Source organism: Equus caballus, chromosome 24, assembly GCF_041296265.1.
Source record: "Equus caballus isolate H_3958 breed thoroughbred chromosome 24, TB-T2T, whole genome shotgun sequence".
NCBI classification, from domain to species: domain Eukaryota; kingdom Metazoa; phylum Chordata; class Mammalia; order Perissodactyla; family Equidae; genus Equus; species Equus caballus.
In genome coordinates this window covers 58,081,226-58,105,807 of record NC_091707.1, presented here as the reverse complement: position 1 = coordinate 58,105,807, position 24,582 = coordinate 58,081,226, and the positions used below count along the sequence as shown (strand labels likewise).

Below are 24,582 nucleotides of genomic sequence, written 5' to 3'. Positions count from 1 at the left end.
TTGGCTATTATGAATATTGCTGCTGTAAACATTCATGTTCAAGTTTTTATGTAGATATATGTTTTTAATTCTTTTGGGTATATACCTAGGTGTAAAGCAATGTTTTTTAAAAACACAGGGGCTGGTCTGGTGGCGTAGTGGTTAAGTTTGTGTGCTCTGCTTTGGTGGCCTGGGGTTCCTGGATTCAGATCCTGGGCGTGAACCTACACGCACCTCATCAAGCCATGCTGAGGCGGCATCCCACATGCCACAACTAAAAATACACAACTATGTACCAGGGGGCTTTGGGGAGAAAAAGGAAAAATCTTAAAAAAAAAAATTTGATTAGAACATCTATATAGTTTTAGAGCGATAATCTTTGTAGTTGATTAATTTAAAAAAATGCATGATTCTTTGCTCGGATTCCCTTGTGTGATGATTAACCTTGCAATTCAGCTAGTTCCAACTGTAAACACTAGATGAAACTTGGTTAATTGAGAAGTTATTACATAATGGGGAGGACATTGTAAGTAGGAAGGTACTTATTAAAACTTTTGCTGTTCCTTTTTTATTTTGAAGCAGTTTATAGTAGTGATTCAGAGCATAGCTGTGGAGTCAGACAGACAAGGGTTAAATCCTGCTCTGGTATTTATTATCTCAGTGACCTTGGACAAGTTATTTAACCTCTCCAAGACTCTCTTTCCTAATCTGTAAAATGAAGAGTGGTGTTTGTCTCAGAGTTAGTGTGAGAATTGAGTGTGTGCAGTGTGTGTCACAGTGCTGGTAATAAGCACTGATAGACGGTGTTGGGGTGCTGTTCCCCAGTGCGGTCATTGTTCACTTAGTCCTGGAGGGTTTCACGAAGCCCCGAGAGCACTGTCTTTCAAACTTCTGAGACCCGGACCTACACAGGTTAAGGAACACCTTTTACAAGGTGACCCAGTCTTACCCACACACGTATCTCTGGATGTGGATGTATGTAGTCAGAATTTCAGGAGACAACATGCGCCCTTACCATGTGTAGTCTCCTGCTTTATTTTTTATTTTAAATGAATAGACTTTATTTTTTAGAGCACTTTTAAGTTTACAGAAAAATTGAGCCCCAACAGTTTCTCCTATTATTAACATCTTGCATTAGCGTGGTACATTTGTTACAGTTGACGAACTAATATTCATACATTGTTATTAACTAAAGCCCATAGTTTGTATAGAGGTGCACTCTTTGTGTCGTACAGTCCTGCGGGTTTTGACAAAGGTGTAAGGTCATTTATCTACCATTATAGTGTCATTCAGAGGAGTTTCACTGCCCTAAAAATCTTCTGTGCTTCGCTCACTTGACCCTCCCTCCATCCCCAACCCCTAGCAACCAGTTTTTTTTACTGTCTCCATAATTTTTCCTTTTCCAGAATGTCATATAGTTGGAATCATACTGTAGGTAGCCTTTTCAGACTGGTTTCTTTCACTTAGCAATATGCATTTATGTTTCCTCCATGTCTTTTTGTGATTTGATAGCTCATTTCTTTTTATCACTGAATAATATTCCATTGTCTGGATGTACCACAGTTAGTTATCCGTTCACCTACTGAAGGATATCTTGGTGGCTTCCAAGTTTTGGCGGTTATGAATAAAACTGCTATACACATTGGTGTGTAGGTTTTTGGGTGGATATAAGTTTTCAGCTCATTTGAGTAAATACCAAGGATTTCAGTTCCTGGATCATATAGTAAGAGTATGTTTAGTTTTCTTTCTTTCTTTTTTTTTTTTTTTTTTGAGGAAAATTAGCCCTGAGCTAACTACTGCCAGTCTTCCTCTTTTTGCTGAGGAAGTTTGGCCCTGAGCTAACGTCCGTGCCCATCTTCCTCTACTTTCTATGTGGGACGCCTACCACAGCATGGTGTGCTAAGCGGTGCCATGTCCGCTCCCGGGATCTGAACCAGCGAACCCCGGGCCGCCGAGAAGCAGAACGTGCGAACTTAACTGCTGCACCACTGGGCCGGCCTCGAGTATGTTTAGTTTTGTAGGAAACTGTCTTCCAAAGTGGTTGTACCATTTTACATTTCCACCAGCAAATTCCTGTTGCTACACAACTTCACCAGCATTTGGTGTTGTCAGTGTTCTGGATTTTGGCCATTCTAATAGGTATGTAATGCTATCTCATTGTTGTTTTAATTTGCAATTCCCTCATGAACCTGTGATGTTGAGCATCTTTTCATATGCTTATTTGCCATCTGTATAACCTTTTTGATGAGGGATCTGTTTGGATATTTTGTCCAGTTTTTGATTGGGCTCTTTGTTTTCTTCTTGGGTTTTAAGAGTTCTATGTATGTTTAGGATACAAGTTCTTTATCAGATAACATGTTTTATAAATATTTTTCTTCCAGTCGGGGGCTTGTCTTTTCATTCTCTTAATACTATTTTATTGTTCCATTAAAATCAAAACTAGTCCTGAGGCTTTAACTAACTTCACAGTCCACTAGTGAGTCACAACCTGTGCTTTGACAAGTCAGTGTTCGCTCTGCTTCCATAATGTCACATGGACAGTGTCAGTAAAGCATCCATCATTCTGGGCTGTGATTCCCAATATTGATCAACAGGGATGTTAGAGTTGATACTGCCCTTTTTCTATCCTAGAGGATTCTGTAAGTTTTAGTGAATAGAATAAATTTGGTCAGCTGCATTACCTCTACCCCCGATATAATGACACATCTAGGCATTATGGAAAGTTTCGTGAATTTTGCATTTCTACAAGGTTTTAGACAGTTTCCTCAGAATGCATGTGCTTTTAAATACTGAAGGGATTCAGAAAATGAGGTAAAGAGAAGCTAAGGCGTTTATTTTGTATGCCCGGGAGGAAGAGGTAGCCAGATTTCACCAGTTCAGGTTGGCCAGAGGGGATTTTTGTATGATGGAATCTGTCTGTCTGTATTTTTTTAAGATTGGCACCTGAGCTAACATCTGTTGCCAATCTTCTTTCTTCTTCTTCTTCTTCTTCTTCTTTCTTTTTCTCCCCAAAGCCCCCCAGTACATAGCAGTATATTCTAGTTGTGGGTCCTTCTAGTTGTGGCATGTGGGATGCCGCCTCAGCATGGCCTGACAAGTGGTGCCATGTCTGCGCCAGGATCTGAACCAGCAAACCCCTTGGCCGCCAAAGCAGAGAGCACGAACTTAACCACTCGGCCACAGGGCCGGCCCTGGAGTATATTTTTTTTAAATGTTAAATTATTAAAGCAAATAAAAGCTGTGACCTGAACTAAACAATTGATAATATTGAGGATCTAATTTAATGAACATTTAACTGAGTGGATGCTACTCAAATATTTACATGTATTTGGCCTCTCAGGAGAGTTAAATATGTACCCCTGCAATCTTAGCACTTCTCATTTATTTAGGAAAAAAAATTTTCATTACTCTCAAAGCCAATTCTATTTCTTTGGCAAAACAATACGAGTTCCAATTTTGGAAATTGAACTTAACATGATCTTACTAAACCATTCCTCTGTTTTCTTTGGAGTTAATTCTTTCCCCCTAAATTTGCAAAGGAGGAGAACTCACCCCAGATACCCTGCAGTGCCACCTTGTGGAAGGAGGGAGGGATGTAACAAGGCACATCCGTGGATCTCTCTGTTTGCATAAAATCTGCCAGATATCACATACATGTATATAGGCTCCTGACTTTCCCACTAACATTGTTTAAAGATGTTTTTTTCCTTCTCTCTGATGTTGACTAACTCAGTGATTAGAAGGGTAAGATATTGGCTGTCTTTTTCTATCAAGATCTTGAAGATAAGAAGGTAGACACTTACCCTTCTTGACTCAACCTATTGTAAAAAACAATTTTATGGGGCCTGGCCCTGTGGCTGAGTGGTTAAGTTCGCGTGGTCTGCTTCGGCGGCCCGGGGTTTTGCCAGTTCAGATCCTGGGTGCGGACATGGCACCACTCATCAAGCCATACTGAGGTAGCGTCCCACATGCCACAACTAGAAGGACCCACAACTAAAAATACACAACTATGTACTAGGGGGCTTTGGAGAAGAAAAAGGAAAAAAAATCTTTTAAAAAAAGAATTTTGTGTATAATTATGGGAGTTTGTTGAGTGCCTGCTATGTGCCAGGCACCAGTGATACAGCAGTGAGCTAAAATTCCTGCTCTCAGGGAGCTTATATTCTAGTAGGAAGAAACAGAGGATAAACAAATATGTAAAATAGATCAGGTGGTGGTGAGTGCAAAGAAGAAAAAAATAAAGCAGGGTGAGAGGATAGACAGAATAGTGTGGTTTTAGATACACTGGTTAGGGAAAGCTTCCCTGATAAGGTGACATTTGAGCAGAGACCTGAAAGAAGAATAATATAGCCATGTTAGGAGCTGAGGGAAGAGCGGTCTAGGCAGAGAACAGCAAGTGCAAAGGCCTGAGACAGGAGTCGGTTTACTCTCTGGAAGGAACAGTGAAAATGCCAGTGTGGCCACAGCAGGGGAATGCAGGGACGTATGGTAAGAGGTAAGATCAGAGCAGTGTGTGTGTGGTGCAGGTCATGTAGGACCTTGTGGAAAGTACTTAGGACTTTAGAATGTATTCTGAGAGAAGTAGGAACCCACTGGAGGGTTTTGAGTGAAGTGATATATCTGAAGGCAAGAGTGGAGACATAGACCAATTAGGTTGCTCTTCAAAATGTCCGGACTGAGAGGTGGTGGTAGTTTGGGCGAGGGTAGTAGCAATGGAAATAAACCGGTCAGACTCTGGGTGCACTTTTAAATTAGGGCAACAGTATTGCTAATGTGTTGTTTGTGGAGTATGAGAGAGAAGGGAGTCAAGGGTACCTCCCACGTCTGTCCAATTTTATTCTCCCTGCTCTGTGTGAGTGGGCAAGGGCCAGTGCCTATTTTTCAGTCTTTTTCTGTTTTTGAGACATTGATTCAGGGAAGTGGGATGAGGCATTCAAGGCGGTGTCTTGGACTTCGTTTTCCTTATAGCCCTAATGTTTCTGAGATTCTAAATTGGTGAAGGTATTGCAACATGTTAGGGCTTAAGGGAGCTTAGTGTTGGTTCTCATATTGCAGCATGCAGCCCACTGGAGAGCTGCAAGGGTCTTCTGATGTCCCCCTACCCCACCCAAGCGAATCCTGTCTATGGCTTTCATGAGCTACTTACTCATAAGCTACCAAGTTGTTATTACAAGTTACTGAAATTTGATATAGCTTTTATTATCTTCTCAATTTACTCTTTGTCATCTCTGAGTTCCTTTTCCACTAGAAAGTGAAAGTATGTGGGGTTGGTGAGCTGAGGGGTCTGCTGCTCTACCTGAGGGGTCAGGGCCGGAAAAGTCTGAGAGACATTGTCCTAAAGAGTATCCCATCCGTATGATGTAGGGAGCTTCTCTGATGAGAAGCCAAGGCCCAGCGATAAACGCGGGAGCAGCTTCCCCAGGCAGTCACGGCAAAATCAGTGGCAGAGCCAAGGATAGAACTTGTTTCATATTCTAGGCTTCTTTCTACCATGTAAGAGTTTCTTGTTTTCTTTTTTGGAAGTCTATAGTTTGTACTTTTAAAGACTACCTTTATTGAGGTATAATTTTGTGTTGTAAAATTCACCCTTTTTAAGTGAACTTTTCAATGATCTTTAGTAAATTTACAGAGTTGTGCAACCATCACCTAAATCTAATTTTAGAACGTTTCTATTTACCACAGAAAGAAATTTTGTGCACGTTTGCGTCACTCCCCATTTCATCTAGTTTCTCTATGGATTTGCCTATTATGGACATTTCATATAAATGGAATCATATAATATGTGGTCTTTTGTGTCTGGTCTCTTTCACCTAGTATAATGCTTTCAAGGTCTATCTGTGTTGTAGCCTATGTTAGTATTTTGTTCCATTTTATGGCTGAATAATATTCCGTTGTATGATATACGGCATTTTATCCCTTCATCAGTTGATGGACATTTGGGTTGTTTCTGTTTTTTGGCTATTATCAATAATGCTGCTATGAGCATTTGCATATGAGACTTTGTGTGGACACATATTTTATTCTCTTCAGTAGGTACCTAGGAGTGGAATTGCTGGGTTGTATAGTAAATCTGTGTTTAACATTTTAAGCAGCTGCTGAATGATTTTTGAAAATGGCTATACCATTTTATATTTCCACCACCAATGTGTGAGAGTTCCAGTTTCTCCACATCCTCATCAACACTTGTTATTATCTGTCTTTTTGATCATAGGATAGTTCCTCTTTTTGTTGTTGTTACGGGTGATTTTTTCCCCAGCTTTACTGAGATATAAGTGACATATAACATTGTCATTGTGTAATTGCCATATCACGTTGTATACACTGTGATGAGTTGATGCATGTATACATTGAGATAGTTCCTATTTTTTAATGGCTTATACATCCCTAATTTGTGTTTTGCTTTGATTTCCTTGGATCAAGAACGTCCTTTAAATACTGCATTTGTAAACATTTTACAAATTCTATGTAGAATACTTAAATTAGTGCTTGATTCCGATTGATTTTCTTTATGTAGCCCAAATGGTTTTTAATTTTTTTGCTGAGGAAGATTTGCCCTGAGCTAACATCTGTGCCAGTCTTCCTCTGTTTTGTATGTGGGTTGCTGCCGCAGCATGGCCAGTGATGAGTGGTCTAGGTCTGTGCCCAGGAACCGAACCCAGGCCACTGAAGGGAGTGTACCAAACTTAACCCCTGGGCCATGGGGCTGGCCCCTCAAACGTTCTTGAAAGTAACGATAAGGTGACCTCTTAAGTTACTTGATATGGTTATGTAGTTGTCTGCCTGCTAGCCTGCCTCCAGCCTTCATTTACCAGCACCACTTATGTGTCTAGCGTTTTACTCAGGCGCTGAGTTAAAGACACAAGTCCTGCCTCAGTGGCCTTATGGTCATTCTGGGTTCTTCAGACATTTTTTTTTTAAATAAAAATATCTGCAGCTTGAGACACACTTAGATGATTTCAAGCCCAGGTAAGGGGCCCCCACTCAGTCGTGTGAGTCACAAACACTGTTCCAGTAGAGGATATAACCCTGAAAACCATTGATAACTTAGTGTAAGAATGTCATGCTAGAAATAGCCACAGTCTCTTACAAGAGAACATAAGAGGCTCTATCTCAGATTGGGTCAAGATGGGTAGACAGCAGTGTCAGGAAATACTTCCAAGAGGAGGCAGATGTTTGTGGGTGATGGAGAAGGATGAGCAGGCACTAGCAGGGTCTGTCAGCATAACTTGTCTGGGCAGAGGGAACAGTTTGAAGAAAGTCATAAATAGGGCATCTTGTCATCACATGCTGTATTTGTTATAGCACATAGTGCTGTGGTCCCCCCTTATCCATGGGTTGTTTCCACAGTTTCAGTTACTTGCAGTCAACTGCAATCCGAAAATATTAAATGGAAAATTCCAGAAGTAAACAATTCATAGGTTTTAAATTCTGTGCCATTCTGAGTAGGGTGATGAAATCTTGGGCCGTCCTGCTCCATCCTGCCCAGGACGTGAGTCCTCCTTTTGTCCAGCATATGCATACTGTATACATTCCCTTCCCGTTAGTCACTTAGTAGCCGGCTCAGTTGTCAGATCAACGGTCTCGGTATCGCAGTGCTTGTGTTCAAGGAACCCTTATTTTAGTAGTGATGCTGGCAAGTTGAGTATGCCAAAGAGAAGCTGTAAAGTGCTTCCTTTAGGTGAAAAGTTGGGAGTTCTTGACTTAAGGAAAGAAGAAAAGTCTTTGCTGAGCTTGCTAGGATCTACAGTAAGAACAAATCTTCTATCTGAAATTGTGAAAAAGGAAACATAAATTTGTGCTAGTTTTGCTGTCACACCTCAAATATGTATGTACTGGAGGAAAAAACGTAGTGTATACGGGTTCAGAACTATCCACGGTTTCAGGCATCCACTGCGGGTCTTGGAACATGTCCCCACAGATAAGGGGGGACTACTGTGTAAATCTTTGCATATTTTTCTGTTGTTGACCAAATCTTTTATTTTCAACATAATAATCTTTTAGGAAGGATAAACATTAACTTCTTTTTTTTTTTAAGATTTTATTTTTTTCCTTTTTCTCCCCAAAGACCCCCGGTACATAGTTGTATACTCTTCATTGTGGGTCCTTCTAATTGTGGCATGTGGGATGCTGCCTCAGCGTGGTTTGATGAGCAGTGCCATCTCCACGCCCAGGATCCGAACCAGCGAAACCCTGGGCCCCCGAAGTGGAGCGCTCAAACTTAACCACTTGGCCATGGGGCCGTCACCTCTTTAGTCTTTTTTAAGCTAAGGAAATCTTGCTAGAATAACAGTAGCAGTCACAGGCCTTTTCAGCTTTAATTTTAGGCAATACCTTAGGGAAGTAGGTACCGTCCAGGTCAGTGTCAACTTAATTTATCTTGAAAGCTTTTAAATCTGTCATGATTATAATGAAATTAGCTTTGATTAAGTAATAGAGATTAGGGAAGATGAATTTTGCCAAGATTAGGAAAGATAGAGTTTACTAACTATAAAATAGAATTAAAAAGTGAGGTAATGTTTAGGGCCTTTTGGATAAAGTTATCTGGGAGTTCTTAGCTCTTAAAAATAAATGTTCAGACTCACAACTCAGCTGTTCTGCCTCTCCTCCCTCTCTCCCTCCATATTAAACTTATTCATGAGCTGAAAAGTCTTGGTAATTCAAAAAGCGCCCCAAAATAGTGCCATGCCATCTTTCATTTGGACAGCAAGTTCATAAAGAACTCTGCTTGTCAGAGCAAGTAAGCACAAGCTGTGCCTTTGTGAGCTCTAAAGGGGCTACTCTGTGCCCACAGTGGGCAGTGAGCGGGCAAGTTCCTGGTTCTGGCCAGAGGCCCATCTTCCAGAAGCAAATTATTATGTGAACATTCAATAACGCATAGTATTGATAACAAACCAGGAGATACTGTAGCAGGCACAAGGGATAAGGGGTGAGGAATAAAAAAGACTGAAGGCCTGAGGGAAACAGGGCACTCTATTGGTTGTTAGTGAACTGTACTAATAACACTTAAAGGGAAGGAGTAAAAAAAGGAAAAATGTTTTTACTAATTTGAAGCTTTGATTTATAAAGCATGGTTTGGGAAAAATATATAATTAGATCTTGAAAAGCATGGGCTATGGAATCACATGGGAAAATATTTACCATTAGAAGAGTAAAATAAATGTGTGTAAACAAGAATAAAAATATATTCCGTTTGTTTTGGTGGAACTGTTATAGTATTAAGACTCTTTAGTTCTAGGCTTGTTTGTACAGGGTTCAGGAATTATCTGTTTTTTCTAATTTCTATAGATTCCAGGCCATTTATTTCAGTATTCAGAAGCCCCCAGTTTTTTATAAATTCCTCTTATGGGTTAGTGAGCAGAAATAGCTGTTTAATTTCTTGTAAAATGTAACTGTGTTTATAATATCCAAGAAGAACTGAAGGAAAAATGCTTGTTTATTGAGCAGACTGGATGTATCTTACTTAGATTATGTGCCGTATTTCCTCAGTTCTATGGTATGATGCAGACTTTAGATTTTGTGTGTCACTCATGAAGTCAACCGTATTTTAGTGTGTCCTCCATGGGTCAGGCAATGGTAAAGAAAGATTCAAAAGTGAATTGCTTGGAGGAGCACAGAGCCTGCTGAGGGGAGGAGACGTGTTCATGCTGTGATGTAATAAAGACACGTGTGCAGAGTTCCTGGATCACAAAGGAAGGATCATGTAGCCTCCCTGGTGAGAGGAGGTGGTGAAGGGAGGTTTTGCAAAGGTCGCAGCATATGAGCTGAGGTTCTTCTGAAGGGGGATAGGAGTTCACAGGCAAACAGCAAGGGCAGGGGGGCCTTGGGCCTGAGAGAACTTGATTGGAATTGAGGGAGCAGACTTCAGCGCGGGAGGGAAGGCACTAGGACTGCAGGCCCCGGAGGCTGTGGGGAATCTGTTTGCTGTTCTGGGAACTAGCGGTTTATCCTGTAGTCAAGGCTTTCTCAGAGGGTGTTCTGTGGAAGTCCAAGCCGCGTGCGAGTCTCTGGAGGGAAGAAGTTAGAGATGCACATGAGCATTACAACATTAGACTAAGTCTCAGTGAAGAAACCTGTTTCCTGTTTATACACCAGAAAAAGGTTTGGGGAAGGGCTGCTGGCAGTGCAGCGCCCTTGAATATCTTAAGCCAGGGGAAAACTTTACCTGATTTACAGTCAGAAGACGAAGGGTAGGTCTGAGTGAGGGGAGAGTGGCGGCAAGGAAACCAGTTCATAACTATTATCAATTTTGGTAATGTAAAATCTGATGAGCCGTATAAAGATGTTTTATATCAAAATTTAGGAATTTAGGGCACTTCTAAGAAAAATATTTTAGTAATGAACTAAAATACTTAGTTGACAGCTGCGATTTTAAGTGAGAGGAGAATTTTGGGACAAATGCAGATTTTGTTTCTGACTTTGATCAAAGATTAAACAAATACTTTATAATACTGTCTGATTAAGGAAAATCTTTGGTTTAAATTGTGCTTTAGGAGTAATGTTTAGATCAAGGTGGTAGGATTTTTTAAAGATTTGAAAAAAGATAATGCTGGACAATTTTTTTTTCAAATACGTTATAATGTATTTTCATGTTTAAGGGCAGTTTGCATGTATTAGATTATTATTATTATATATTATTTCCTTTCCTCAGCCAATTTTTAAAAATAAATGGATTTTTGGTCTTTTTGTTACCAATTTTTAGGAGTCCTTATTAGCCTTTTATTTGTAATATGAATTGCAAATATTTTCCCCTAATTTGTCTTTTTTGCCTTGTGAAAGAGTCTTTTATATATATATATATATTTTTTTTTTTGAGGAAGATTAACCCTGAGCTAACATCTGCTGCCAATCCTCTGCTTTTTCTTTTTCTTTTTTCTTTTTTCTTTTTTTTTGCTGAGGAAGACTGGCCCTAAGCCAACATCCATGCCCGTCTTCCTCTACTTTATATGTGGGACGCCTGCCACGGCATGGCTTGCCAAGTGTTGCCATGTCCACACCCAGGATCTGAACTGGCGAACCCGAGGCCGCCAAAGCGGATTGTATGCACTTAATCACTGCGCCACCGGGCCGGCCCCTGTATATATATATATATTTTTTAAAGGTTTTATTTTTTCCTTTTTCTCCCCCAAGCCCCCTGGTATATAGTTGTGTATTTTTAGTTGTAGGTCCTTCTAGTTGTGGCATGTGTGATGCCACCTCAGCGTGGCTTGATGAGTGGTGCCATATTCACACCCAGGATTCAAACCGGCGAAACCCTGGGTCACCGAAGCAGAGCTTGTGAACTTATCCACTCGGCCACGGAGCTGGCCCCAAGAGTCTTATATTTAATTACTTAATATATCAGTCTGGTTTTTTTTTTTTTTTTTGATGGGTCTGGTTTTTGAGTTGTAGTTAGAAAGGGCTTCTGTATTCCAAGGTTATAAAAAGGAATTTACCCAGTTTTATTCTAGAACTTTTTATAATTTTATGATTTATATTTAAATATTTGATCTGTTAGGAACTTATGCTAGTGTATGATGTACCATATGAATCCAATTTTTTTCCAAATGGGGATTTTAATTGGTCAAACATCATCCATTGTATAGTCTTTTCCTGCCTTGATTTTGAGATGCCTCCTTCATCATTTACCATTTCTGTTTCTAGACTTCCTAATTTGTCCTTTTGATGTATTTATGTGCTAGTGCCGTATTGTTTTGGGTTTTATAATATCTGATAGTGCTGGTTCTGTTCTAATACTCCCCTTTTGGAATTTTCCTAACTTATTTAATTTTTCTACATGAACTTTAGAATCAGCTTGTCTATTTCCAAAAACTAATCCTGTAGGCATTTTGGCCCAGGGGTGGAGGCGTGGGAGTGGGTGGAGGTGAGTGGAATTGGGGTAGGGGAAGAAGGGGTTGGAGAGATGGCTTTCAATTTACAAATTAATCTCTTTATGATAATGACTCTAAGTTGTAGCTTACATTTAATCTTTTCTCTTACAGATGATATTAACCGTGTTCTTGAGCAACAATGAACAGATTTTAACGGAAGTTCCTATAACACCAGAAACAACATGTCGAGATGTTGTAGAATTTTGCAAAGAACCTGGAGAAGGCAGTTGCCATTTAGCTGAAGTGTGGAGGGGAAATGGTATGTATTAGGCTCTATATACTAATTGTATGAAATTTAATGTTTATTAAGTGGAGAATATTGTTTCTGGTTCTTAGTTATCTGTGGTAATAAGGAATTGAATAATTAAAATAAAAACTATATTGCATGAGGATAGGATTTTAGAAATGCTTTTTGTAAAAAAAAAAAAGGATGTGATTTGACCTTTCTATAGCCATCTGAAATAAGCAAGGAAAGTAGATCCAGCTTTTGTGTGAACTCTTTCTTAATATCACTACTAACTAAATGAGAGCTTTCTGTCCACTGAGACCTGGCAGTGTTTTGTTTGTTACATGTCTAGTTGTTCTTCTCTGTCTCTTTTCTCTTTGATAACTGCATGAAGAGAGAACCGTTATTGTGTTCCCTAGTGTACAAAACCTTTTAAACAGTAGTGATGCGGGCTCGGTGAGCTGAATTGTCAAAAGAAAGCTTTCTTGGACTCTCAAGGTCTGGCAGTAGTGCTCTTTTATTCAGAGAATAGCATGGAGTAGCACGGGGACAGGACCCATGGGCAGTGAAGAGCTGCAATGTGTTGAGGGTTAGGGCTAAATTTATAAGGCATAGGTATGTGAGTTATTTCTTTACAAGACAAAGGAAAGATCATGTAAAAAAGTCATTAAAATGGTATCAGTGCAGGTGGGGTCTGGTTATTGGGTGGTCCTATAGCTTTGGATAGGAGTCAGGTCGGATCAGGTCAGGACGTCCTATGCTTCCCGGAGGATCATATAGATTGGTATGTAGGGCCAGAAGCCTTGGGCTTCTCTCCCTGGGGCAGCCCTGATCCTCATCAAGTAGGCCCTTCACAAATACTTGCTTATTAAATTGAGAAGAGTAAATACTGGCTCTTACATTTAAGGACTTTGTCAGCTACCTGGGCAGAGAGGATTAGGGTAGTTAATGTCATTACTGAATACAGAAACTTCTGCAAAATAATTGGGTCTCTATAGGAGGGACTGAATTTAGATAGGATAAGACATACTAGTAAGGGAAGCAGTAGGGTGGGAGGACAGGAGAGGAAAATGAACGTGGTTTGCTCCTAAGACAGTACTGAGAGAAGGTGGGCAGCAGGGTAGAGACTAGACGAGCTCGTGCAACGCCTTCAGCACCAGCAGAGGAGGCTAGCCTTTATTCAGCATGCAGAAAGGTAACTGTGTGGTATGGATGAGTCTGTGTTGGAATAAGAGAGTGATCGACTGGAACAAGTTGAGTTTGAGGTGATAATGAGATGGGCATTCAAATGAAAGTGTTTAAAGGGCGCTTAGGGATAATCAGTGAAGTCTTACACTGTTGTGTTTTTTTTTTTTTACATTTTTTTAAATTGGGATATAATTGACGTAAAACTATATTAGTTTCAGGTGTCGACGAAAATAATCCATAACCAATCTATAAATGAAAATTTGGGTGAGTTTATTCTGAGCTTAAATTTTAGGATTATAACCCGGGAGAGTCTTTCCACAAAGGAACAGAGCACTCCAAAGAAGTGGGGGTATAAGGGTGGTTATATACCCTCAAAGAGTATGTTTCACATATAATTGAAATGTCCCTTTTACAGTAGTCACGAGGCTGCTCTGTCAGCACAGCGATTGATGGAAACGGCAGATAGGTCTGCTGTCTCAGTGAACACCGTGGGGTGGCAGGTGTGTTGCCTCGGGCTGGGGGGGGGGGTCACAGATGAGCGCTGCAATCGGTTCCCAGCCTAAAGAAAGATGCTTAATCTTTAAGGAGATGCCAACATTGGGAGGGGGAGAGAAGTTGCACCTTTATCTCAAGGGCCTTTTGCTCTTGCCAGAGGGAATCTCTAAAGCAGATATACAATGCATGCTCAACGACCTCGGTCAGGCCCTTTTGGAAAGACAAGGTCAGGCCGAATTAGGTTTATACCAAATGGCTTCCTCATATATTCCAATATATCCTATTACTTGCCATTTTTATTTGTCACAGGTGTACAACATGATTCAATGTTTGTATATGTTGTGAAGTGATCACCATAATAAGTCTGGTTAACATCCATCACCACACAGTTACAGAATTGTTTTTTCTTGTGTTGAGAACTTTTCAGATCTACTCTCTTAGCAGTTGTCAAATATGCAATAAAAAATAGGGAAGGCTTGACGAATTTGTGCATCATCCTTGCACAGGGGCCATGCTAGTCTTTTCTGTACAGTTCCAGTTTTAGTATATGTGCTGCCCAAGTGAGCACTCTTATGCTTTTTTTTTAACAGCTTTATTGAGGTATAATTCACACACTATACAATTACCCATTTAAAGTGTGCAATTCAGTAGCTTTAGTACACTCAGAGAGTTTTGCAACCATCACCTAAATCAAAGAACGTTTTCATCACCTCAAAAAAAGAAACTCCATACCCGTTAGCATTCACTCCGTATTCCCCTGTATCCCCCTCCATGCTTGGGTAACCACTGATCTCCTTTCTGTCTCTATAAATTCACCTGTCCTGGACATGTCATGTAAATGGAATCATACGATATGAAGCCCTTTTTGACTGGCTTTCATTGAGCATATGTTTTCAAGGTTTATCTGTGTTGAAGCATGTGTCAGTCCATCATTCTTTTTTGTTATCAAATAATATTCCATTGTATGGGTGTACCACAATTATTTATCCATTTATCAGTTGATGAACATTTGGGTTGTTCCCACTTTTTGGCTATTATGAGTAACGCTGCTGTGAATATTCATGTACGAGTGTTTGTGTGGACATGTTTTCACTTAGGTATATACCTAGGAGTAGAATTACTGGATCGTGAGGTAATTCTATTTAATAACTTTGAGGAACTGCCGGGCTCCTTTTCCAAAGCCACCATTTTACATACTCAGTATATGTGAGTTCCAGTTTCTCCACATCTGGCCAATGCTTGTTGTCTTCTATTTGTAGCTATCCTAGTAGATGTGAAGTGATAGCTCATTGTGGTTTTGATTTGCATTTCCCTAATGACTAATGATGTTGAGCACATTTTCATGTGCTCATTGGCCATTTGTATGTCTTTGGAGAAATGTCTGTTCAGAACCTTTGCTCATTTTTTAATTGGATTGTCTTTTTATTATTGAGTTGTAAGAGTTTTTTTTATTGAGGTATAATCGACGTATGACATTATATTAGTTTCAAGTGTACAACATAATGATCCGATATTTGTATATATTGTGAAATGATCACCATAATAAGTCTAGTTAACATTCGTCACCATACGTAGTTACAAAAATTTTTTTCTTGTGATGAAAACTTTTAAGATCTACTCTCAGATCCCACAACTAGAAGGATGTGCAACTAGGATATACAACTGTGTACGGGGGTGGGAGGGGGGTTAGGGAGATAAAAGCAGGAAAAAAAAAAAAAGATTGGCAACCGTTGTTAGCCCAGGTGCCAATCTTTGGGGAAAAAAAAAAGAAATTAAAAAAAAAAGATCTACTCTGAGCAATTTTCAAATATGCAATACAGTATCATTGACTATAGTCACCATGCTGTACATTACATCCCCAGTAAGAGTTCTTTATGTATTCTAGATACAAGTCCCTCCCTTAGCAGGTATATGATTTGCAAACATTTTCTTCCAAAGTCTTATTCTTTTAATGTTATCCTTAGAATTCAGAGTAAAGACTTTAAGGACACATTGAGAGAAACTTGATTTTGATAAATGTTGAACTGTTACTAAACCAAAAGTAAGAGGGTAGGTCCTCAGTTATCAGTCTGATAACAGCTACAGGAAGAGGGGTGGTGGTTAATTAAGTGTAGTTTTTTGGGGGACTAATGTTAGAGCCTAGTCATTCCATCATTGTTTCTTCTTCTCTAGCTTCTTAGCACTCTTACTCTTTGTTACTTGTTATCACTTGTAATTCCTTATCTACCTCTCCTCCTCTTTGATTTAGCCTGGGAGAGAATACAATTTTTTGCGTTAAATATTGTAGCCCCAGGTGCTCCTTCGCCACTTGAGAGTGCTAATCTCTCTTATGTGAGTCATTCAGATGGTGCTATCCTTTCTCCATGCCCACCTGAAATCGTAACCTGTGGTTTTACCTCATTAGGAATGAGAACTACACCTCAGAGCACAGGGTCACAGCATACTGTATTTGCCATGGCTTTTGTGCATGCTATTCCCATTGTCTAGAACAATCCTTAGCACCTACCCTCCTTTGCTTGGCTAATTTCTATTCACTCTTTGCTTCTCATCCCTTCCTTGAATCTCACAGGGTGTTAAATGTCCCTCCCCTGTGCTCTAATACTGTCAGTAGTATTTATCAAACCTAATATAGTAGCTTTCATGTCTCTAACTCGACTAAAATTCCTGACAGCAGGGACTGGTCTGTTCACCATTGTATCACCAGTGCCCAGCCTAGTGCTCCTAATAGGCCCTTGGAAATGCTTAGATCATTGAGTGAAACAGAGTAGCGGAGCTGAATGTTGAAGAGCTGTTTCCCAGTGGATGAGATTCAAAGGAAGGGGAAAAGAACTGTAACAGCCTTTCTCAGCCTTTCTACCCTAAAGGAACCCATAAAGTAATCATCAGCTTTCAGAGAACTCCTGCGTGAAAATTGTTGCATCTATAACTCATGGTATATTAGTATGATCAGTATATGTCATAAACATAATACTCTAACATAATTGTCCATGCTTTTGAGAAGAGAATATTTCTCTGTGAATCTGTGTATTAGTTTGCTAAGGCTGCCATAACAAAGTACCACAAATGGGGTGGCTTAAACAACAGAAATTTATTTTCTCAAAATTCTGGAGGCCAGAGGTCTGAGATTGAGGTGTCAGCCGGCCTCGCTTCTCCTGAGGCCTCTCTCCTTGGTCTGTAGACAGCTGTCTTCTCTCTGTGTCCTCACATGGTCTTTCCTCTGTGAGTGTTTGTGTCCTAATTTTTTCTTATAAGGACACTAGTCATATTGGACTAGGGCCCACCCTAATGACCTCGTTTTAACTTATTACCTCTTAAAAAATCCTGTCTCCAAATAAGGTCACATACTGAGGTGCTAGGGGTTAGGACTTCAACATTGGCATTTGTTGGGGGTGGCGAGGCAGGACAGCACACAACTTAGCCCATAACGTTCTGTTAATTGGGCCAGTTTGTTACCCTGCTCTGCATGTGGCCTTCCCCACACAGTGGCAATGCTAGTGCAAGTCAGGAGTGCAGGTCGAACCTTCGGTTTTTCCTTTTGTGAAATTTGCTACTTGATTTTCTTGTTGCCTCACCCAAAGAACGCCTTGAAGTCGCATCGTAGATTTCCATTATGTCAAGATGCTAATGAGTGATAGTATATATTACATGATATGTATAGGGTAGTTTTGTTTCCACATTAAAATAAAAGTGACGTTTTAGTTAACCTTGCTTATTTAAAAAAAGATAGTGAAGCTTTGCTTGCTTTTCTTGAAATTAATCTTTTCTTTAAAAAAGGAAACAATAAATTTCTGTTAAATAACTGATTTAAGACAAAATTGGATTTAATTTTTATCAAGTTACACTCAGATTTGGTAGATTTAAATAAAGGTGGTAAATGGATTTTAATGAATGTAAAAAACATGAAAATTTTTTTATAATGTTGATTAGTAAAGTGACTAAAACTAAAGTTACTAACACCATAAGCCAAAGCAATCTGAATAAAAATATGGCCTCAGACAATTTTATGTCAAACTGAGGGACACAGTTAGGCTTTAATATCCGCCTCACCGTTAAAAAATTACAATACACATGTTTTTAAAAATCTTTTTTGTAGGCCTATATACATAAAAAATGTCACTTCTGTTAAAAACAAAATTTCACCCAGTAAATTGGAAGACCTAATTGGCTTTATTAAGCGATTCCTGAATTGGGCAGCATCCAAACTAGCAGGCAGAGAGATAGTCCGGGGGGGTTATACAAAATGGATGGTTTTTATAGGCAGGAGAGTGGGACAAGGAAGTTATTAGCCAAAGAAAAGAAAGGAGTATTTGGGGCCAGCACATCTTCTCTCTGGGGGGAAGGGAAGGCAAGAGTTTGATCGTGCAGATTGCCTTGTCTTCCTCTGGGGGATGGAGAGGGCCCACAGACCGGAAATGCTGGTCAGTGATTAGGACTGTGTTTCTGGGGAGGTCGAAGCTGCAGTTAGGTCAGGTATTAAGTCTGGGTTTGGTGTCATGGGCTTTAGCACAAGTGATGCCATTTTGGGCCTGTGGTTTTTGTCTTTAACGCTTTCTAAACTAAAAATATCAAATGATATTTACTTCTTTAATGTTCAATTTGTGCTTCTCTTTTGCTGTACACATACTCAGTTCTGAGTTGAACTTGAGCTAAGCACACACAGATTGCATTTTCAACTGAGATGAGACAGTTTCTGTCCTTGCCCTTGGTGTTTGCTGAATGAGACAGAGCTTGCCTACACATGTTAGAAGATGAAATGGCAGCAGCACAATGTATGTTGCATTTCTATGAATGGCAGGATTTTCTTCTTTATAGAAATCTAGGACTTATCTACAGCAAAGCAGTAATTCACTTCTTGAATGTATGATTAGACTGTAGCTTGCAAAGTTCTTTCTCTTGTCTTAAAGTCGAGTTCCAGACTGAACAGAAAACTTAGAGGAGGGTCGCTCACCCAGCCACACACTTGTGTTGAAAGGAGGAAAAACACTGGTTGGCTTCCTCCTGCTGCCCTCTCCTCCAGGTTGTTTTCTATCAGTCTTCTGACTTGCTGGTGGCCTTCCTCACTTGCAAGCAGAAGGAGCAGTGGGAACGTTTCAGACTTTCCTTTTTTCCCCTTTAATTTGAGATAAAATTCACATAACATAAAAATTACCATTTTAAAGTGTACCATCCAGTGGTTTTTAGGACATTCACAGTGTTATGCAACCATCGCCAAACTCTGTACCTCCCCATTCCTCCCTGACCCCCTGCCACTGGCAGCCACTCTGTTACTGTCGTGCTCTATGTATTTGACTCTTCTGGGTACCTCATAGAAATGGGCTCATGAAATATGTTTGCCTTTTGGTCTAGCTTCTTTTACTTAGCCTAATATTTTCAAGGTTCATCCATGTTGTGGTGCGTATTAGTACTTAATTCCTTTTTTTGGCTTAATAATGTCCATTGTATGATGTGCCACGTTTTATTCATTCATCAGTTGATGGACATTTGAGTTGTTTCCACTTTTTGGCTACTATGAGTAATGCTGCTGTGAACGTTCATGTACAAATATTTGTGTGGACAGAGGTTTTCAATTCTGTTGAGTGTAGGCCTAGGTCTAGAATTCCTCTTACCTCACACCTTGTCTTCCAAAATTGCTGCATTGGGCTACCAAGAATGTTTGTAAAGCACAAATGCTAATAAAATAAACAGAAAGGCATAATTAATAACTAAGCAAGAATTACCAAAGAGTGCCAAAACTTCAGAGTACAATTCACTTTTTACCTACACAATTCACATTTGTTAAATTAGCAACGCAAAAAGCCAGGGGGACAGCTCCTGAAGTGTAAAGCTTCTCTTTAGAAATAAAAATTCCCTTCAGTTTCCTTTCACAGGACGAGGTGGAATAGGGCCTGTAAGTTAGTTGCCAACAAATAGGGAAATCCTGAGGGAGATGTTTCTGAAGAAAGAGGCTAATGTTATCAGCTGTGGTTCTCCCCTCCATGCAGTACAGCACTCACCAGTTACCAGCTGCTTGATCCTCAGGTCCCCTCCTCCCTGATGCTCAGACACCACCTCAACTAAGTAATCAAGGCCAATGTCACCAGTAATACGACAAGGTGATGATGGCATGAATTCCCTGGTATGAGAGATGAGAACGGCAGCCCCCCCTCCCGCACCACGCTGTGGGGTTCCCCCCAAAATCCATAACCTCATTCTAACCATGGGAAAAACATCACACAAGCCCAAATCAGGACATTCTATAAAATACCTGACCAGAACTCCTCAAAACTGTCAAGGTCATAAAAAACAGGGAAGGATTGAGCTATTACAGACCAGTGGAGACCCTGGGATTATGACAAGTAAATGCAATGTAGTTTTCCGGATCAGTTCCCGGGACAGAGAGAGCATGTTAGTGGAAAAACTGGTGAAATCCAAATAAAGCCTGGAGTTTAATCAACAGTGAGGCAGCAGTGTAAATTTCTTAGTTTTGACAAATATGCCATAGTTATGTAAGATGTCAGCATGAGGGGAAGCTGGGTGAAGGATATACAGGAACTCACTGTAGTGTCTTGGTGACTTTTCTATAAGTCTAAAATCATTCCAAAATAAAACAATTATTTTTTTAAAAATATTTGCACATGTAAGCAAAAAATCTAAAGGTGCAGAGGAATAGATTATGATATGCAAGACCTCTATGGTGAGACTTAAAAAAAAATCATTGAAGAACACAAGGTACCCGGAAGAAATGGAGAGACATAACCATGCTCATGGACTAGAAGACTCAGTTCACAAAGATGTCAGATCTCCCCAAATTTATTTATAAATAAATTCTTATGAGTCCAAGTAATACCTTTAGAAAATGAACTTGACAGGCTGCCCTTAAAATATATGAGAACAAAGGGCTGAGAAATGCCAAGACAATTTTGAAGATAAGCCACGTGAGGGGACCTGACCTCCCAGGTAGCAGTCCTCTGTAAGACGATGGTAATTAAGACTGTGGTGTTGGCACAGAGGTAGATTGATAGCCGATAGGATAGAAGAAACAGCTCAGAAAAATCCCTTGCGCATGAGAAGTCCTGATACGTGTCGGGTGGTAATTACGTGTGTAGGGGAAAGGACAGACTATTGAATAGATGGTGCTGGATGATTGATTATTCAGGTAGGATAAAGATGGGGCTGGCCCCGTGGCACAGCGGTTCAGTGCGCATGTTCAACTTTGGCGGCCCTGGGTTCGCTTGTTCGGATCCCGGGTGTAGACATGGCACCGCTTGGCAGGCCATGCTGTGGTAGGCGTCCCACATATAAAGTAGAGGAAGATGGGCACGGATGTTAGCTCAGGGCCAGTCTTCCTCAGCAAAAAGAGGAGGATTGGCAGCAGTTAGGTCAGTGCTAATCTTCCTCAAAAACAAAACAAAACATGTAGGATAAAATAAAATCAGATCAATTCCATAGACACAATGACAGTAATACTTTAAAATTTGAGGAAAAAATATAAGAGAATATCCTTTTGAGCTTGGAGCAGAGAAGGATTTATTGTACAAAAAACTCAAAATTGGGAAAGATTGGTAACTGCTTACATGAAAATTTTTTTAATTTCTGTATAACAAAAGATACCAACAAAATTAAAAGACAAGCCTATTTTCAGTCTATGTAACCAACCCCAGATTAGTATCCAAAATATAAACACCTCCTTCAAATACCTAAGAAACAGGCAAACAACCCAGGTTTTCTTTTTTCCCCAAGGGGCATAATGCATGAGACAATTCAAAGGAAAATGGAATGTATTATAAACATACGAAAGTGGTAACTTTTAAATTTAACAGCTGTCTTAGTGCTCTTCTCAAGTAACTGGTAAAGAGATATTCTGTTAGCTTTTTAAAAAAATATTTGAAGTACATTAATATGTTTAATTTTATAGAATGTAATTTTTATTAGTAGTAATTTTTGGTCTCTGCAAGTGCTGGCAGACATTCACAATGTTACCTGAATTGCCGGGAAGTGCCCTGCCCATCCTCTGTGTGTGTGACTGCCATGTATAACATTTTGATGAATGATAAGACTCAGCCAGTTTGTTAATGTGTCTCTATGAAGAGTGAGAGACACACTGGTTAATGATAAATAAATATTGTAAAGGGCATTTTTTCTTCTTTTTTTTTTTAAAGATTGGCACCTGGGCTAACAACTGTTGCCAATCTTCTTTTTGTTTTTCTCCCCACATCCCCCCAGTACATAGTTGTATATTTTAGTTTTGGCATGTGGGACACCACCTCAACATGGCCTAATAAGCGGTGCCATGTCCATGCCCAGGATCCGAACCCTGGGCTGCCGAAGCGGAGCGCGCGAACTTAACCACTTGGCCACAGGGCCGGCCCCCTGTAAAGGGCATTTTTTCAATGTTCCCTATTTAATGTTGTAAATCCCAGGTGTGGACATGGCACTGCTTGGCAAGCCATGCTGTGGTAGGCGTCCCACATATAAAGTAGAGGAAGATGGACATGGATGTTGTAAAATTGCTTTTATTTATACTTCTTGTATTTATATATTACCTAGATTATTTCACATTCATATTCCTGCTTTTATTTCATCAAAGTTAAAATTCGGTACTTGTAATAGCCTTGAATTCTACTATATATGTGAACATTTATTTAAATTTATTTTTATTTTTTTTTTTAGTTTTTGTAGAAGTCATTTTGTTTGTGTCTGGGATAAGTAAGATGTGTGTTGTTTTTTTTTTCCTAGAGCGTCCTATACCCTTTGATCATATGATGTATGAACATCTTCAGAAGTGGGGGCCACGAAGGGAAGAAGTGAAATTTTTCCTTCGACATGAGGATTCCCCAACTGAGAGCAGTGAACAAGGTAGATAAGTGCTCTTTTTTCCTCATTTGTTAATTTTTGCCGTAAAAACTAACTTAAGAAACATAGGAATAATATTAAAATAATTATTAACCTGGTTTTTTTCCTTAACTCACAGTGGTGAGAAGGAGAGCTGGTCTCACGTTTCTTTGACGTCTGTTATTTCAATATACAGTTGTTTCACACTTTTTAGGCACCCAGCACTTGCTTCCTTCTCAGGACCCTACATCAGTCAGGTAATGTGCTCAAACATGTAGAGAGACCTGCTGTTTTAAGGAATTGTTTTTGATAAATACCAGATGGATCAAATATCTAGATTTTAAGAATAAATAAAACCATGAAAGGATTAGAAAAATTCTGGGAAATATGAATTTTTTTAATTTTTAGGATGAATGAGACCTTTCTCAGTGTAACACTAAGCCATAAAAGAAAAGACTGATAGGGGCCAGCCTGGTGGCACAGTGGATAAGTTCCCATGTTCCGCTTTGGTGGCCTGGCGTTCGCCGGTTCGGATCCCAGGTGTGGACATGGCACTGCTTGGCAAGCCATGCTGTGGTAGGCGTCCCACATATAAAGTTGAGGAAGATGGGCATGGATGTTAGCTCAGGGTCAGTCTTCCTCAGCAAAAAGAGGATTGCCAGCAGTTAGGTCAGGGCTAATCTTCCTCAAAAAAAAACAAGACAAGACTGATAAACTGAGTTATTGAAAAAACAAGAAACAAAAAACCCTGCGTGGCACTAACCACCCTAAGCAAGGTCAGAAGACAAATTATAAACTGCATTTATAGCTCATATTACAAAGGGCTAATTTATTATAAGAGTTCCTAAAAATTGATAAGGGAAAAATAATAAAAAATAGGCAAAATATACAAATGCAGAGTTTGCAGAAAAAGAAATATACGTGACCCTAGGATATATGAAAAGGTATTCAGCCTTACTTCTGATAAAAGAAATGCAGAGAAAACACTGAAATACTTTATTTCACCTCTCACATTGGCAAAAATTAGAACATTTAATAACATAGTGTTGGCAAGGGTGTTGAGAAACAGGCATTCTTCCACACCGCTGTAGGAGTGTCAGCTGGCAGCTTCTATAGAGGGCAATTTGGCAATATCTATTAAGCTTACAAAAGCACAAAACCTTTCACCCAGCAGTCTCACTTCTGAGAACTTATTCTAAAGCTGTGCCTGCGCACATACAAAATGACTTACACGTAGTGTTACTCATAGAGCTTTGATGGTAGGAGTAGTCTAAATGCCTACCAGGGACATGGGGTAAGGAAATCATGGCACATCCGTACAGTGGACTGCTCTGCAGCCAAAAATAACAAAGCTCTGTGCCCTGACCTGCACCATCTCCTGAACATGGTAAGTGAATAAGCACAGTGCAAAGCAGTATGCACACTGCTACCTTCTGTGTGACAGAGACGAAAGACTATGTCTCTATTGGCTTGTGCATGTATAAAGTGTCTTTGGAAGGATACCTAAGAAACTAGCCTGGGGGGAAGGCTGTGGGACAGGAGAGGGAGGGAAAATTGTTAATTGTGTATCTGTTTGTTCCTTTTGAATTTTGAACCATGGGAATATTTTGAATTTGAATTTTGAATTAAAATTTAAACAAAATAAGAGAATCTTTTTTTCTGAAAACATATAAACTGTACAATTAAGAGACTCTTGTTATTTAACAGTGATTGTGGATTACTTCTGGTATTTAAAAGAATAAACAATGAAAGGACATCCTTTTGTAAAAAGAAGATTTTTTTATTGCAAGTTATCCCTCTTTATTTGAATTTTATATTAAAGGACATTTTCTCCCTAGGATGAGCTACTGTCTACTTTAAAATCATCTTTCCACAGCCGTTAATACTGTTATGATGCTATTTTTTACAATGGCCCATTACTTCTGGGTTTTATTCCACTGGCTACTGGTCATCTGGAGCCGAGAGACCAAAGCTCCGGGTCCAGCTCTTTATCCACTTTACCTTAGACGACAGCCC

At 39.7% G+C, this 24,582-nt stretch overlaps 1 protein-coding gene and 1 non-coding gene across 12 annotated transcripts in view; one reads left to right on the top strand and one right to left on the bottom strand.

Moving 5' to 3' along the window:
• PPP1R13B (protein phosphatase 1 regulatory subunit 13B) overlaps nt 1-24,582 on the top strand; it is an 89,691-nt gene that overhangs the window by 19,690 nt on the left and 45,419 nt on the right. For 6 of the 11 annotated variants that reach the window (XM_023628480.2, XM_023628477.2, XM_070249326.1 and 3 more), the window contains exons 2-3: nt 11,958-12,105; nt 22,471-22,590. In XM_023628480.2, coding sequence (XP_023484248.1) covers nt 11,958-12,105; nt 22,471-22,590 — 268 coding nt within the window. Of the gene's footprint in view, nt 1-9,441; nt 10,167-11,957; nt 12,106-22,470; nt 22,591-24,582 lie in introns of those variants that run through there. The other 5 variants (XM_070249321.1, XM_023628478.2, XM_070249324.1 and 2 more) reach the window with 4 other exon arrangements.
• On the bottom strand, nt 14,217-14,323 carry LOC111770511 (U6 spliceosomal RNA). The gene has a single exon (XR_002803782.1). It is a non-coding gene; the product is annotated as a U6 spliceosomal RNA (small nuclear RNA).